General features: G+C 42.2%; 2 protein-coding genes across 2 annotated transcripts in view; both read right to left on the bottom strand.

Moving 5' to 3' along the window:
* Positions 1-5810: 5810 nt before the first annotated feature.
* FLRT2 (fibronectin leucine rich transmembrane protein 2) lies at positions 5811-12669 on the bottom strand. The gene has a single exon (XM_027972097.3). The coding sequence runs from the start codon at positions 12287-12289 to the stop codon at positions 10307-10309; it is 1983 nt and encodes a 660-aa protein (XP_027827898.2). The 5' UTR covers positions 12290-12669; the 3' UTR covers positions 5811-10306.
* Positions 5811-14664, bottom strand: part of LOC114115898 (uncharacterized) — a 104777-nt gene continuing 95923 nt past the window's right edge. The window contains exon 4 of the mRNA XM_060418702.1: positions 5811-12673. Within this exon, the coding sequence (XP_060274685.1) occupies positions 12636-12673 (38 nt within the window). The 3' untranslated portion in view covers positions 5811-12635. The remainder of the gene's footprint in view (positions 12674-14664) is intronic.

Here is a 14664-nt window from a genome sequence, read left to right as displayed (position 1 = left end):
GTCTAGGACTAGAATAGAAAGTATTTATTTTTTCTTCCCTTAGCATCAGAATATTTGACCTTCTGTATTTATTGATCAAGGAAAGATGGGATTAAAAAGAAAATAAGGCTAATATAAACCCCGGTGAGGGAGCTGCTTTGAGACTATTTTAACAACCATGAGCAGAAAGCATACAGAAGAAAAAAAAAAAAAAAAACAGCTGAGGAGGATGCGTGTTTCTTAATTACAACTAGATTAGGAAACCAAGAATGGTATTGATTGCAGAAAGGAACTGTGTGACAGCTGGTAGACTATCACATCTGCACTTCAGAGCCATTACAACCCTCTTCCGTCCGGCTGGCACCAGCCAATTCTCGATCAAGCGTGGATGCACACTGCCATAGTCTGTGGTGTAGCAGAATGAAATACACCTATGTCATTTACCATTATAGATTTCTGAAACAGAAAGTTATTACCTTGATTTTTTGTTAAGCGTTTCAATTTCTTGATGTCTTTGGAACACTTGTTTTGATACTCACCCATGTGAAACAGTTCCTGAATTAATTTCAGGATAACCATGCCTACATGTCCTCTGCAGATCAGAGACGGAATAGCTACACTACGAAGAAGTTGATCCTCTTTGTAGGACAGTGTTCTATCCTGTTCGATGGATCCCACTCACCAATGAGACAGAAGGCCTGGTATTGCTTTGTGTTGTGCTAAGGAATCTCCTTTTCCCCAACCGTTCAAGAAAAAAGAATGTGTGTGCTCAGTAACCTCTGACTCTTTGAGACCACATGGACTGTAGCCCACCAGGCTTCTCTGTCCATGGAATTTCCCAGACAAGAACATTGGAGTGTGCTGCCAGCTCCTTCCAAAGGCATCTTCCTGACCCAGGGATCGAAGCCAAGTCTCTTGTGTCTCCTGCACTGGCCCTTTACCACTGTACCACCTGGGAAGCCTGGTACATGAAAAAAGAATAGAGAAAAAAACTTCCTGTCAAACTTGTACTAAGAATGGTTATACACAGTGATGTGGGATTTTGAATGCTAGCTACCTCTAAATAGATGACTCCTAACAATCTGATTTTAATAATTCTAATAATTATTCTGACCTTAATCCTCAAGCAGCTTCGTTTCACTACTTAAAGTTGGCAACATATCACCCTGTGCTTGTGAATTGGGTGTCTGGAAAATACAGAGGCTGAATGTCATTTCTTTCAATCCCAGATGATGCATTAACTACTATGTTTGTGACCTAGGTCGCTTCAGTCATGTCTGGCTCTGTGATCCCATGGACTGTAGCCCACCAGGGTCCTCTGTCCATGGGGAGTGTCCAGGCAAGAATACTGGAGTGGGCTGCCATGGCCTCCTCGGGGGATCTTCCCAATCCAGGGACTGGACCTGAGACTCTTACGTCTCCTGCACTGGCAGCAGGCTCTTTAGCACCAGCGCCGCCTGGGGAGCCCTGCTCTGTGTGTCAGTCACTCAGTTGTGTCCGACTCTTTGCAACCCCATGGCCTGTGGCTCGCTGGGCTCCTCTGTCCAAGGGATTCTTCAGCCAAGAATACTGGAGTGGATTGCCATTCCCTTCTCCAGGGGATCTTTCTGACCCAAGGATCGAACCCAGGTCTCCTACACTGCAGGTGGATTCTTTACCCGCTGAGCCACTGGGGAAGGCCACTGACTGCTATGCATGCCTCCAGTTCTGTCGGCCACCACATGCGTTAGTCTTTGCTGTCTCCATCTAAGGTAAAAGAAACTGATAGCCCTTTAAAGTGTAAGTTATTAGCAAGGCCAACTGGCAGGTCAGCGACAGAGGCAGATTTCAAAAAAAAAAAAAATCAGCTTGATACAAATTTGAATAGTTATCACTCTCCACTGCTTCCTTCTTTATGGGAATATCATTTCTAGGAGAGACCATTTACACTCATGGTAATAACCAAGATAATACAATGTGAACTTTCAAATGATATATGCTGTATTTTTGGTATAGGATATGACACGGTGAATAATGACTGTTCCTTTTGATATTGCTGATGGAGACAAACAAAAAAAATATATAACTCTGAAAAAAAATATATAACTCTGTTTTTCATATGTGAAGAATTCATTCTGACTAGCAAACTGTCAAAATGTTTTTTTCTTTGACTCTGTGTCATCCAATACTTTGCATATTTTTCCTGACGATGACATTTTGTTGCAAAAAGATTCTTAAAGATAGCACTTTATATCCCTTTTGCAAGCTGGCTCAGTTTTGAGGTTGTGTGTAAAATATTCTTCAAATAATTTTAATAGTTCTCTTAAGCATATCCTGAGTCCCTTTCAAACTTTCATATCAGTTAATGTGTGACTATCGTATAGTCACAAAAACAAAATTCTGCAAAAAATAGCAACGGGTTACCAAAAAATATTACAGAAAATATGTGTTTTACTTTTGAGCAAAACTTATTCTACATAATTCACAATTCTACAGCTCTTTCTGAGGCTTAAAAAGAAAAAAAATCCAGCTTCAGTAGATTGACTGGGTATCTGTTTTCTGAGATGCTGCTGTGTTTGTAGAGCTGACTCCACAGAGAGCCTGACATCACCGCTGGGCCCCCTGTCCTCCAATCACATTTTCTCCAGGACCACATGTGGGGTACGTGCCAGGGGCTGGACACCATACTCAGCACTGGATGAGACACAACTGTCGATAGAATATGTGCTCTGTCTCCCAGAACCCAGAGCATAGGCATGAAACAGACCCATGAAATATTCCAAACTATCAGTGCCACAGACAAAAAAGTAATTCCTGGAGTAACTGCACAGAGAGGTCATATCGTGGATAGGTGTGACCCAAGAAGCTTTCCAAGTCAATGCTTGTTGGGAGTGGTGGTGCATTTGAATTGTAGAAAAATGTCACCAGACAAGGTGCTTGAGATCTTTGGAGTCAGACTTAAAGATTTTAATTCTTTTGCTCATTTAAAGTATATATCTGATCCAGAGTCCATAACGCACGAGGAGGAAATACCAGTAAGCAGTATCAGGCAGCAATGTGTGGCAGGACATGTATGTCACACAAAGAGTTTGATTTCTCTGTTAAGGTCACACTAATGAAACATTTTGAAATTCAGATAGGGTCACACCGGGTATTCTTTATAGATTACCCTTTGTCCCTCTGGCAAGACTGAAGTGGAGAGGGGAGAGGAAAGGTCTTAACCGTGTCACACATTTGAGAGATTAAGTACTGGAACTAGGCTTTTTAGCCGATTGTTTTATAGATGCCTGAACTCTCCAAGGGCTTCTCTGATAGCTCAGATGGCAAAGAATCTACCTGCAATGCAGGAGATTCAGGTCTGATCCCTGGGTTGAGAGAAGATCCCCTGGAGAAGGGAAGGTCTACCCACTCCAGTACTGTTGTCTAGAGAATTCCACGCACAGAGGAGGGGAGCTCTCCAAGAAGGCAAAGAGGGAGAAATAGCCTAGGCTATGAGTTGAACACTAGCAGCTTCCAGGATAGATTTTTGATGATGCAAAGTTAAGTCTGCTGGAAAACTGTCTTACTCAGCACCAAAACTTACCTGGTCTCAGCGAATATTTGCTGAATGAAAACAAAACTAACGAAGACCCATACTAACCCAAAACAGGGAGTTTAATAGACTCTCTGATCCAACACAGTTTTATATTTGATTGGGTAAAGATGGACCCATGAAAGAAGCTTGTTATGGCAAAAGATAAGAATTCCCCTAAAGGGTACATTGAAACGTTCATCTAGTTTAGACCTCATACCAAGAACATGGACAAATGAGATCATCAGTTGGTGTGTATGTTCCAGTGACACTCGGTTTGGAGTTAAACATTAAAAATTCTTTACCCTTGACTTTCTGTAACACTAATGAAATAAAGCTTGTATAATAGCCTCCAAAGCAAACATTCTATATTTGTGCTATGAAAAAAAGGTCTAACTCCAGAAGCCAGTTTGCTAACAGCCTAATAGATTCTGACATATGAGCATCTTCAGCAGGATTTACAAAATATTTAAAGCAACCTCTCAAGTATGAAACAAATTCATTACCCAAAATAACCTGACTCAAGTCCTTTTAATACTTCTCTCAGCTCACCCTGTGGATATACACAGAGCTTGATTCCATCTGAAGCTTTCAAGTCACATTAGTGTGCAGACATCAAATAATCACAAAAACAGAACTACTGTTAAAATTTAGGAGTGGATGACCAAGGAAATTCAAAGATATTTGGAGGTTTGTAAAGATATTCCGTTGATTTGTCACACAAAAAATAATGTGTCCACTGGGTGAAGTTGTGATACCTCAATCATTAAAAATTTTAAACACTAAGAATTTGTCCTCAGGACTAGTCAGTCTTAAGGCTAGTCAAACAAGTTGGAAGCAAGAAAACAGTTAAGAAGGAGTCAGGCACTGTTATTATTATTATTTTGGGTTGATTTCCATTCTGGTGCTCAGAGGTTGCTGTCTGTAATCACCAGACAATTCTGAAATTTTCAATGACTTGGTGTAAACTTGAAAAGTTAACTCAATTAAAGTCTGATTTTATTAAGGCACTGTCACTTTGCTTCATCTACTAAACACCAAGGTCATTTATCATTTTTCTATCTAACATATAACTTTGATGCGTTATTACATTTATCAACAGGTATGTACCCCTCTCGTATCTTAGATATTCCATTGAGTTTTTAATGAGAATGTCAAGTTATTACATGAGCTCTGAGACACTGGGATGTGTTAAAAAAAAAAAAACAAAAAAACAAGTTTATTGCACAGTCTGTGGGCTTCTTGGCAGCGAAGTTATGTTTTTCTCTGAATCCCCAGTAGAACCTAACAAGTGCTGTGTGAAAAGTAGATGAGAAGTAAATACATGGGGTGAACAAATGAAGTTCTTTAGAAACATGGTAGAGGGGAAGATATTCTTGACTTGGCCACGCCTATATTTTATTCTTCTATCAAACCTTTGAACTCAGACCAGCGCCTAGGGCAAGGTCGATGTCTCCTAAACATTTTTGAATGAATGGTATCCGTTGACTAAGGATCTAGTCTCCACAGAGTAAAGTCTGTACCTCTTGGCAAAAGTAACCAAGAATACATAGATGTTGTATGTAAAATCTCCCAAATTTAATATGGATCACCCTCTTGCACTTTCATAGTTAATTCCCCAACAAAGATTTGCAAATCATTAATACTAGTAACTGGACTGTCGTCACTTTATTTCCTGGTTCCGTCTCTGTCAAATACATTATTAGTAAAATGGCCAAGAGGGGTCAGAGAAAGGGGGTTCAAGAAAAATCAGGAGATTAATCCTGCGTTGAACTTGAGCATAGGAATAAACATGTTTCCATGAGTGCTCAGTGAATGTATGGGTGGATGAGCCATAAACAATTCTGACGTAGAAAGTACCACGAGGATTTTTAAGGGAAATGACATTTTAAATTGATATATTATGAAATAGGGAAAATGACTATTCTGATGAGGTGACTACATTGGTATTTATCTATATTCTAAACACAGATTTCACAAACATAAAATAATATGCTCAGGTAGGTGTGTATATTCAAAAGATATTCATAGGAACATAACAGTTTAGCCAGGAAGTAGAAAAGAGCATGAAGATTTCATATAAACCCCTCACACAAAACAGGAGTCAAATGGCCTTAAAACACAGAAGCTGTGTTCAAGGAAAAAGAAAGTGAAAAACTCTATTATCTCCTCCACCCTTCTCAACCTCCAGCATCCGGAAGCATCTCTCATTTCTCTTTGACTTGAACCCAGATATGATGGGCAGCAACCCAATGAACTTACTCAGATAAACACAATGAGGTTTCTTTTTAAAATAAGCCTTTACTGAATATATCAACAAGGTACTGTATAGTGTAGAGTGAAGCGTCTGGTTAACAAAGTGTGCGACGCAGCCGGTCTCAGAGGATGTGTGATGCACGCTCCCACCCTCCTTGCAGTCCCTTGTCAGCGAGAACGCACTACACAGAAACCAGGAGCAAATCGGCACGTGGCTCAGACGAAAACAAATCATCAGGACTAACTGTCAGTGGCTATATACTGGTCCTAGAAGGGGCACACAAGTGGCGATGCCTTCACCTTGCCTCAGAAAGGTTATACATCTTCCATTCCATGGATATAACTATGAACACCCCAGTGTGCGTGTGCGTGTATGCAAGTGTGTGTGTTACACTAGCTTAAAAACGCCTGTTGTGATGGCCTTGCTTTGTGCTCTTCTGGTGAGTGTGCTGCTAGAAAAGCTAAAACTATAGCAAGAGAAGGTGATATTTTGTTATAACAACAGGATCCCATGTGTACAAAGCTTTCTCCCATAATCAGGGACAAGCACCCCCTTTGTCAGCTCACTTTTCACCCTCCCCCACCCCAGGAAGAAATTAGAGAAGGGGGGTAAACTAGTGCTCCCTACATGACTTAAAGAAAGTGCATCATGCAAGGCTGGACAAGACTAATAAAGAAGGAGGTTTGGGGTTTGCTTCGTGTATCTCTTCCTCTTTGGGAAGCTCTTTTCTGTTCTGTTTTCCCATGAAGTTGGAAAGGTAAATCACGAACAAAACCCTTATGCTCACATTCTAAGGTGAAACACTCTCCTTTTCATAGGATAGTGAGAAAAATGTTACAAGCAAAGAAGTAATGGAAATTGATGACTTCTAGACCTAAGGTTGCAATGGATGCTGCAAGTGTGATTAGCTGACCAAGCCATCTGCTTCCGGTGGACAGCAAGTGTATCACCTTGTGTCTGGAATGGATACTTTGCTCACAACATCCAGAGTTTGTCTTCCTCAGTGGGGAAGAAGTTCTAATTCCTGTGGAATGACTAGGACCATTATGATCCAGTAGGAAATGGAGCCGTAATATTAGCTATTTTAGTCATCCTTTTTACCAGACTGGTCACATTATACCTTTTTTTTTTTTTTCTTTTAAATCTCAGGGAAAACATCCAATAAATATTCAACAAACATCCAGATAACTAGAAACTGCATGATTTCTCACGGTAGACTTTTCTCCACTTTTCACACAAGAAAAATAGTCAGGGAAACACCCTTTTTTTCTCTGCTTTTGCTTCTCCCATGTGATGAGCTGCTAATGCATTTGACAGTTTGAAAGAAGCTAGGGGCCTCTCCATGTTCAAACACATCTCCCTAAATAAGTAGGTATCCATGACAACCCTGGGTATGAATAATGGTCAGCAATATCTGAATGCTCCCGGTTATGCCTCTTCCTTTTGGAATTTTTTCTGCACAGTAACAGTTACTAGCTCTAAAAGTAGACACATGGTATCTGACATCACCACCATTGGGTCAGACAAGCATCAAGCTCTTTATCAACTGGAAAGTATGGCTTTGTTCACGGTCTTGTCCTGCACCTTCAGTTTTGACTCTTGTTAACCTCAAAATGCATAATAATGATGAGCACAAGAGAGGTCCAACATTGAGATGATGTTTCAGCAAAAATTCCCATGACAAAAGTGCCAATCAAAGCAGAATCTGCCACTGATGGTCCTTCAGCAGTTTTCCTGAGACACGTAAGACAGTGCAGATTCCGTGATGTGCTTTCTATTCTGGCGTGGGTGAGAGTCCCAGGTATGCTACTACAAACGGGAGACCAGTCTTGATTTGAGCAGTCTCTGTCATGTCGTATACAAGCTTAGAATTAAGCCTCTAACTAGATTCTATCTCTTCAGGAATGCCTTCCAGCAAAGGAACCATTTCAAATCATCCTAATCTTTTCACATGACCAGGTCTCCATCATAGGACTTAAGCGCCAGAGAATTCTGCGAATCTCATAAGACATTATAGAAACCTCTCTAACCTTGGTCTTCTTGGCTCAAAGCAAAGACATTTGTTTCAGCCGCCACATATCCCCCTGGAGGTTATACACACAATACAAATAAATGAGAATGGTTATTTTGTAGATAAAAGGAAAAAAAAAAACTTCAAAAATCAAAGTACCATCATTTGAACACATAGTTTTATCTACACAGCCAAGGAGAAAAGGACAGTGGAAGGGAATTATCCAGTTAAATACACAAAGCCCCATGTCATGGTCCTGCATTTCAGATGCCTTACTGCTACACTGATCGTTTTCACAGACTGTCTTTTCCCTTCACTGTGTGGACCTAGCATTAAAAAGGCAACAGTCAAAATGAGCTAGCTAATAGACTAAAATGAAAACCAAAGTCACTTTAGAATTAATTCAAGTTAATTCATAGTTAATTTCAGCTTGACGGCACAGTTTCAATTCTTGTGTCTGCAACATTATAACTTCAGTTATATTTTCGGCTTATTCTGAGGGACAAGGGAGATTAAAACATACTACTTGGGGATATATTATTAAAGAAAATAAAGCTCTTACTATAAAGAAAAACTTGCATAGCATTTTATACCTAAACTTTTACAAAGAAGACACATCACAGTTCTATTTTGTTAAACGTAAGAAGGACAGGGAAAGCCAAAGCAACATGATTGTGATGCTAACGTCATAGGTTCTTAAAATAATGACTAGTGATCAAGGAAATATGCAATACAGAAGGAAATGCCTGAATTTGATTTTCAAAAGAATTTTCCAAGGGTGTACTTTTTAGATAAGGTGTGTATGTGATCGATAGCCCTTCTAGATCTAAGGGATGGAAAGGAGGACATTATACACGCTTTCTGAAGACGGACGTTGCTTCAAAAAATATCTGGAATTAAGCCTGGACATCCTTCTCTTCTCCATGCCCTTTGCTCAATGCCCTGTGCTGCCAAGATTAGGGGAACAAGCCTTCCCTCCCAGGCTTGTTCATTTTTCATCTGTTATCCTGTTAATATAAGATTGATTATCCCTCACAATTCCCAAAGAAGAGGAACATCCACAATTTAAAAGGAATAAACGAAATTTAAAAAAATGGAAGCGGATCAAAGTCAGTTCAAGGTGGAAACACAGTATTGCTTTAAAAAAAAAAATACGGTATTTTGCCAGCTTTGATATGTCCTTACAGGATTATTAGCAGGGAAAATTAGTATACATTTTAAAGTGAGTGTGGATATTTTGTGCAATGAAGACTGGCATCCATAGTTTTCTTTCAAATTTTTAGCAGAGGGGTGACCAACAAATGTATATCATCAACAGCTAATTATGAAAATATATGTGAGGTGATTGGAAGACAAGAATTTCTGAGGGGATAAAGATATTAATTCAAGCTATTTCAACATGATACTAACAAAGTTAGTTGATATAGTATAATGGGACCACTGATTACGTGCTTTTGTCTAAAGGGTATCAATAGTTTTTAAATAACCAGTTTAGTATGTTCCAAACATTGATCCCTTGTTGGTCTAAATATCATGTTGACATAGCTGCAGTGAATCTACCCAAATAATTCTCATTATCAAAAATAATTCCATTCAATATAATTCTTCGCATTATTTTATTAGCCTCTTCTAAAAAAGTATTCTAGAATATATCTCTGTTGAATGTGATTCAACCTGATGTATAATTTGAACAGTAATACTTTCAAAGGGAGTTTTCTTGCTGGGGTATCCTACCTGTCCCGAAGATGACTGAAACCAGACTCAGGCTTCTGTTTCACATAGGGCCAGGGGAGCCTGAAGGTGATTTTTCAAGTTCCCAGTCAGAAAGCCAACCCCTGGATTCAAAGGTTTTTTCCAAATCTTGTCTCATTTTCCTGATTCTGCCAGGATGGGTTAACTTCTCTCATAGGAACTGATTTCCTCCAGAGATGCCTTCTGCATTTGCTCCTTCAGGTCAAAACAGGGTGACTACCTCCTTTCTTAGATTCGACAAGTTTTCACTCTTCCACCAGAACCGGAAGTATACAAATAGTAGAAAGATATCTGGGGAGCACTTCTTGTTCTATAACTATTATCTGCCCTACTCTGATGAGCCCACTTTAACCTGCCCTTTTGTCTGACCACCAACTCTAGGAAACGAATTTGTTCTGAAGCATCAACAGTGAAGTGGTGAATTGCATCAGGAGGAAGAATCACTCATTCTTTCACCCTGGCATTGGGTTCTCATTGTACAACCCTGTACAGTACTTCAGCAACTATTTTTTTTTTTTTAAGATTTAAAAAGCAAAGAGTTACAAAACTGTTTGTAATTAACTTGGAATAGAAAAGATAGCACTTTTTTTTTAAATCCCATTATATAGTACACCGTATAAATTACAGAGTATTCAAATGCACAAACGCATCAGTGTAACATTTATCAAATGTAACTCGCGTGTCTTTCTGTGCACACACGTGCGTGTTCTCGAGAGTCTCCATGTCCACCCGCTCCGTAGCTCTGGGCCTCTGTCCGTCACGTATGGCAGTGCTCCAGGTCTGGCACGCTGCTGTTGCAGTATCGCATGTTGTTGGGGATATGGCAGTCTGTGTAATTAATGCCCCCATTTGGGGTGTAAAGGGGCTGCAGTCTGAAATCTCCTTTAAGGAGCTGATCGTTATTTAAGGAGACGATCTGGAAACTGGTCTCTGTCATCTCCAGGATGGAATTGTCCTTCTTCGTGCCCGCCTCACAGTAGTCGTCTTTCCGCCTGCCTCGGTTGTATTTCCACTTCTGGGAGGTGTAGCGCCCCTTTCTGTGCATGTGCCAGCAAAAGACACTGAGCAGGACCACGAGCACGAATATCACGGCACCCCCGATCAGGCCCGCTAGCAGAAAAGGGGAGCCCAAGCTGTGGGAAGTCGTCTGCTCGTGGCTGGAAGCCGTGTTGCTGCCATTGTTCACATAGGAGTCATGGGTGGTGGCCTCCGAACAAATGGTGTCTTCTACAGCTCGGTAGTTAAACGCATCCAGGGGCACTAAACAAATCCGATAGGTGGATCTGGGCTCCAGATTTATCAGGCTCAGATGCTGCTTCTCACCGCTGACGATGCGTTCCTGAACGATGCCCCCCACCAAACTGTGGCCCATTTTCACCCATGTGAGCTTGTAAGCCATCACAGTGAAGAGAGACAGCCAGCCGACTTGGATGGAGGTGTCATTCACGAAACGGATAGAGAGTTGGATCCGTTCAGAAAGCGGTGGGGTCACCCTTTCTCTGCCATCCCAGTCGGGAATTGTGGGGGGCTTGGATGCTGTGGGACTCAGGGGTGTGTAGCTTCTGCTAGGGACCGGCACGGAGAACGTGGTGGGCTGAGTCACAGGAGAAGCTGAAGTCGGGGCTGGGGTGAGGGGAGGCAGGCCAGGGGTCGTGGTGGGGCAAGACAACAGATTCATATTCAGCTCCCGCACGGCCATGCCCCTGACTTGCTCGGGACCTTGGCACATGAAACCTCGTACGTTGAGCGAGGCGGGGATGTGTCTGAGCCACTCCGTGACCCATTTAATGCTGCAGTCACAGAACCAAGGGTTGTTCCGAGCGGTGAGCTGCTTCAGGTTGGAGAGGTTGTCGAAGACCCCTTGAGTCAACATGCGCAGCTGGTTGTTGGAGATGTCCAGTCGTTCCAGCTTCCGGAGGTTGGAGAAGGCTGTCAAAGGGATGTGGTTGATCTGGTTGTCCTGCAGGTAGAGCCTGACCAGGTGTGTGCCTGGGAGGTCAGGAGGCGGGCGGGAGAGTGAGTTCCGGACGATGGAGAATTCCTTGAGCTTGGTGAGGTGGCTGAAGGTGCCCTCGGCAATGCCCTTGTTGGTCAGGAGGTTCCCATCCACGATCAGACGCTCCAAGCTCGTGAGGTTCTGGAAGGCCATGTCTGAGATGACGGCGATGCGGTTCTCATCCACACGCAGCTCCTGCAGGTCCACGGGGAGGCCCACTGGCACACTGCTGAGGTGGTTCTTGGACAGGAACAGCAACTTGAGGCTCAGGGCCTCGCGGAAGGCTCCATCTTCCACGCCCACGGTGGAGATGGAGTTGTCATCCAGGTGCAGCTCTTCCAGCTTCAGGAGCTGGGCCAGGGCCGCCCGTGAAATGGTCTGAATGTTGTTTTCCTGCAGGTGGAGGACACGGACGTTCTTGGGGAGGTTCATGGGGAATTCGTCCAGTTGGTTGCCGTAAAGGTAGACGGTGTGCACAGACTGAACGTTGTGGAGTTCTGCAGGAAACCCAGCATTATTAATTTGGTTGTTATGGAGGTAGAGTACAGTGACGCCCTCCGGGATCCCAAGAGGCACTGAGGTCAAGCTTCGCTCGTTACAGTAGACGAAGTTCCTGTCACAGCGACACACACTGGGGCACGCCAGGAATTTTGACACTTGTGAGGAGAGCCCCAGGGAAATGAGAAGCCAAGATTTCAGGAAAAAAGCCCCCTGGCCGGGCCCCTGTGTGGTCTGTAGGCCCATTTCTGAAGTACGGAAATCAAACACAATGCTGTCAGGAAAAGAAAAGTAAAAAAATAAAAATAAAAAAATAGAAACAGATAGCTAAACCAAAATAATTGAGCAGGGTTCTCAAGTCCAGAACTCCAACTAGAGGAAATGTCCTGAAGGCCAAGGGCAAAGAATATTCTTGAGGTCTCTGCTCTTCTCAGCCTGTGTTGGCCTCTTTGCTGTTGTCCTCCATGTGCAAAAATATTTCAAGAGGAAGAATTTTCCACCCAGGCAACAAGTGAAGCCAAGTTATCCACGGCCAAGAGGGGCCCAACCAGGCCGACAGAACCTCTTCTGTGGTCAGGCAGGTCAGCGTGGATCAGCCCACGAGCTTCTTGGTTAAGCTCAATCTGCAATCTATTGTAGGAAAGAAGAGAGAAAAGAGTCAGTGATGGGTAGATAATGGATTAAGTGCTGATCTGACTGTAGGTTTTTCAAAAATGCTGTGATTGGGACTAAACACCCAGAGGCTAGGAGTTGGCATTAAGTAAAGTGTTAAGTAATAATAATTCACTTGAAAAGGTATTCAGGAAACGAAAATGATTTGTCTTCATCGTCAAAAGAAAATCATAGTGTTGCCTCTTATTATCAATGATCATGCAGTGAATTTTACATCACAGTCAGCATCTTCTCTCAGAGATCTATTTGCATATCCAAACAGAGAGGCATAAGAGGCCTGGGGCCGAATCTACCGAATCAAGGATGCCTATTCATAAATGCAACTGGTCACAGTCATATTTCACCATGAAATGACTGACTGAGCAAAAAATACAACTTAAGGGGAAAAATGTGAAACCCTTTTCAGTTATAAACAAATGCAAAATGGAGACTGATAAAGTTATTTGGAAAGATGCTTCTTGTCATTTGCCATTTTTTAATATAAAAACTGAATCAGGACACCTGAAACAAAAACAACATTGCAAGTCACTTATGTTTCAATGAAAAATTATCAAGTAAAAAGTGGGAAGCGAAAAAGATGCATCTTTCTAGATAATTTTATCTGTTCCCAATTTGCATTTGGCTTCCCTGCTGGCTCTTAGCACTCTGCTTCCCTGGGGGCTCAGATGGTAAAAGCGTCTGTCTATAGTGCGGGAGACCTGGGTTTGATCCCTGGATCGGGAAGATTCTCTGGAGAAGGAAATGGACCCACTCCAGTACTCTTGCCTAGAAAATCCCATGGACGGAGAAGCCCGGTGTCCATGGAGTCACAAAGAGTCAGACACAAGGAGACCCGAGTTCTATCCCTGGGTCAGGGAAGATCCCACTCCAGTATTCTTGCTTGGACAATACCATGGACAGAGCAGCGTGGTGGGCTACAGTCCATGGGGTCGCAAAGAGTTGGACACAACTGAGTGACTAAGCACATGAACATATATCAACTATATATAAAACAGAAATTTGCATCCTTTTGATCTGACACTATGATGAGGCAGTTTAAAGGTGACGTACAGATGCATGTGTGAAGGCAGAGAGAGGACTTCTTTTTCCCTCCCCACTCCTTGCCTCCTCTCATCTGTCTGCCTCCCAAATAGCTCACACTTGAGTTACCACCTAGAATGACCAAACTCCAATCCATGGCACATTTCCACTTATCCCCTCTTTTGAGACCTCTAGGTACAGATGAGACACACCACTGTGATTCCTTTGAGAGCTGACAAGCTCATGACTAGGAATAAATTATTTTTCAACAACGCAACCTTCCTCCCACCTGTGAGTGTTTTCCTGCTTCTAGAAAAGGACTTTCAGCAAACTTTGAAATGATAGGAGACGCATTTGGGGAAGTAAAGGCAATCTGAAGATACTAATCAAAGCTTCTTGCTCCAGAACTCTTCCATCTATTTTTATATTAGAGAGGTAAAGACGTTAATTGAAAGGTGTCAGATTTGATTTCCCTATAAAATAAGCCAACATGACAGGACACGGCAAGCTAGAAGTCACTTAATTCTCAGCAATACACAGTAATTGAGACAACTTGCATCTAATGCACAGAGGAACTATTTGAAATTGTTTCCGTGACTCTCTTTACATGCATGAGAACTAAGGCACTTCAGTTGTGTTTGACTCTTCGCAAGCCCACAGATGGTAGCACGCCCGGTTCCTCTGTGCATGGGATTCTCCCGGCAAGAATCCTGGAGTGGGTTGCCATGCCCTCCTCCTGGGGATCATCCTGATTCGGGGATTGAACTCTCGTGTCTAACGTCTTCTGCATTGTAAGCAGGTTCTTTACTACTAGCACCACTCGGGAAGTCCACTGTTTATGTTTTTAAACATAGTTAAAAAAGACAAAAAAAAAAAAATGTAACCTCTATTCAACTGTCCAGAATGTTAAATTTGTTCTACCGTTAAAA

This window comes from Ovis aries, chromosome 7, assembly GCF_016772045.2.
Source record: "Ovis aries strain OAR_USU_Benz2616 breed Rambouillet chromosome 7, ARS-UI_Ramb_v3.0, whole genome shotgun sequence".
NCBI lineage: Eukaryota > Metazoa > Chordata > Mammalia > Artiodactyla > Bovidae > Ovis > Ovis aries.
The sequence above is the reverse complement of the archived record's forward strand: the minus strand, read 5'-3'. Positions and strand labels throughout refer to the sequence as shown.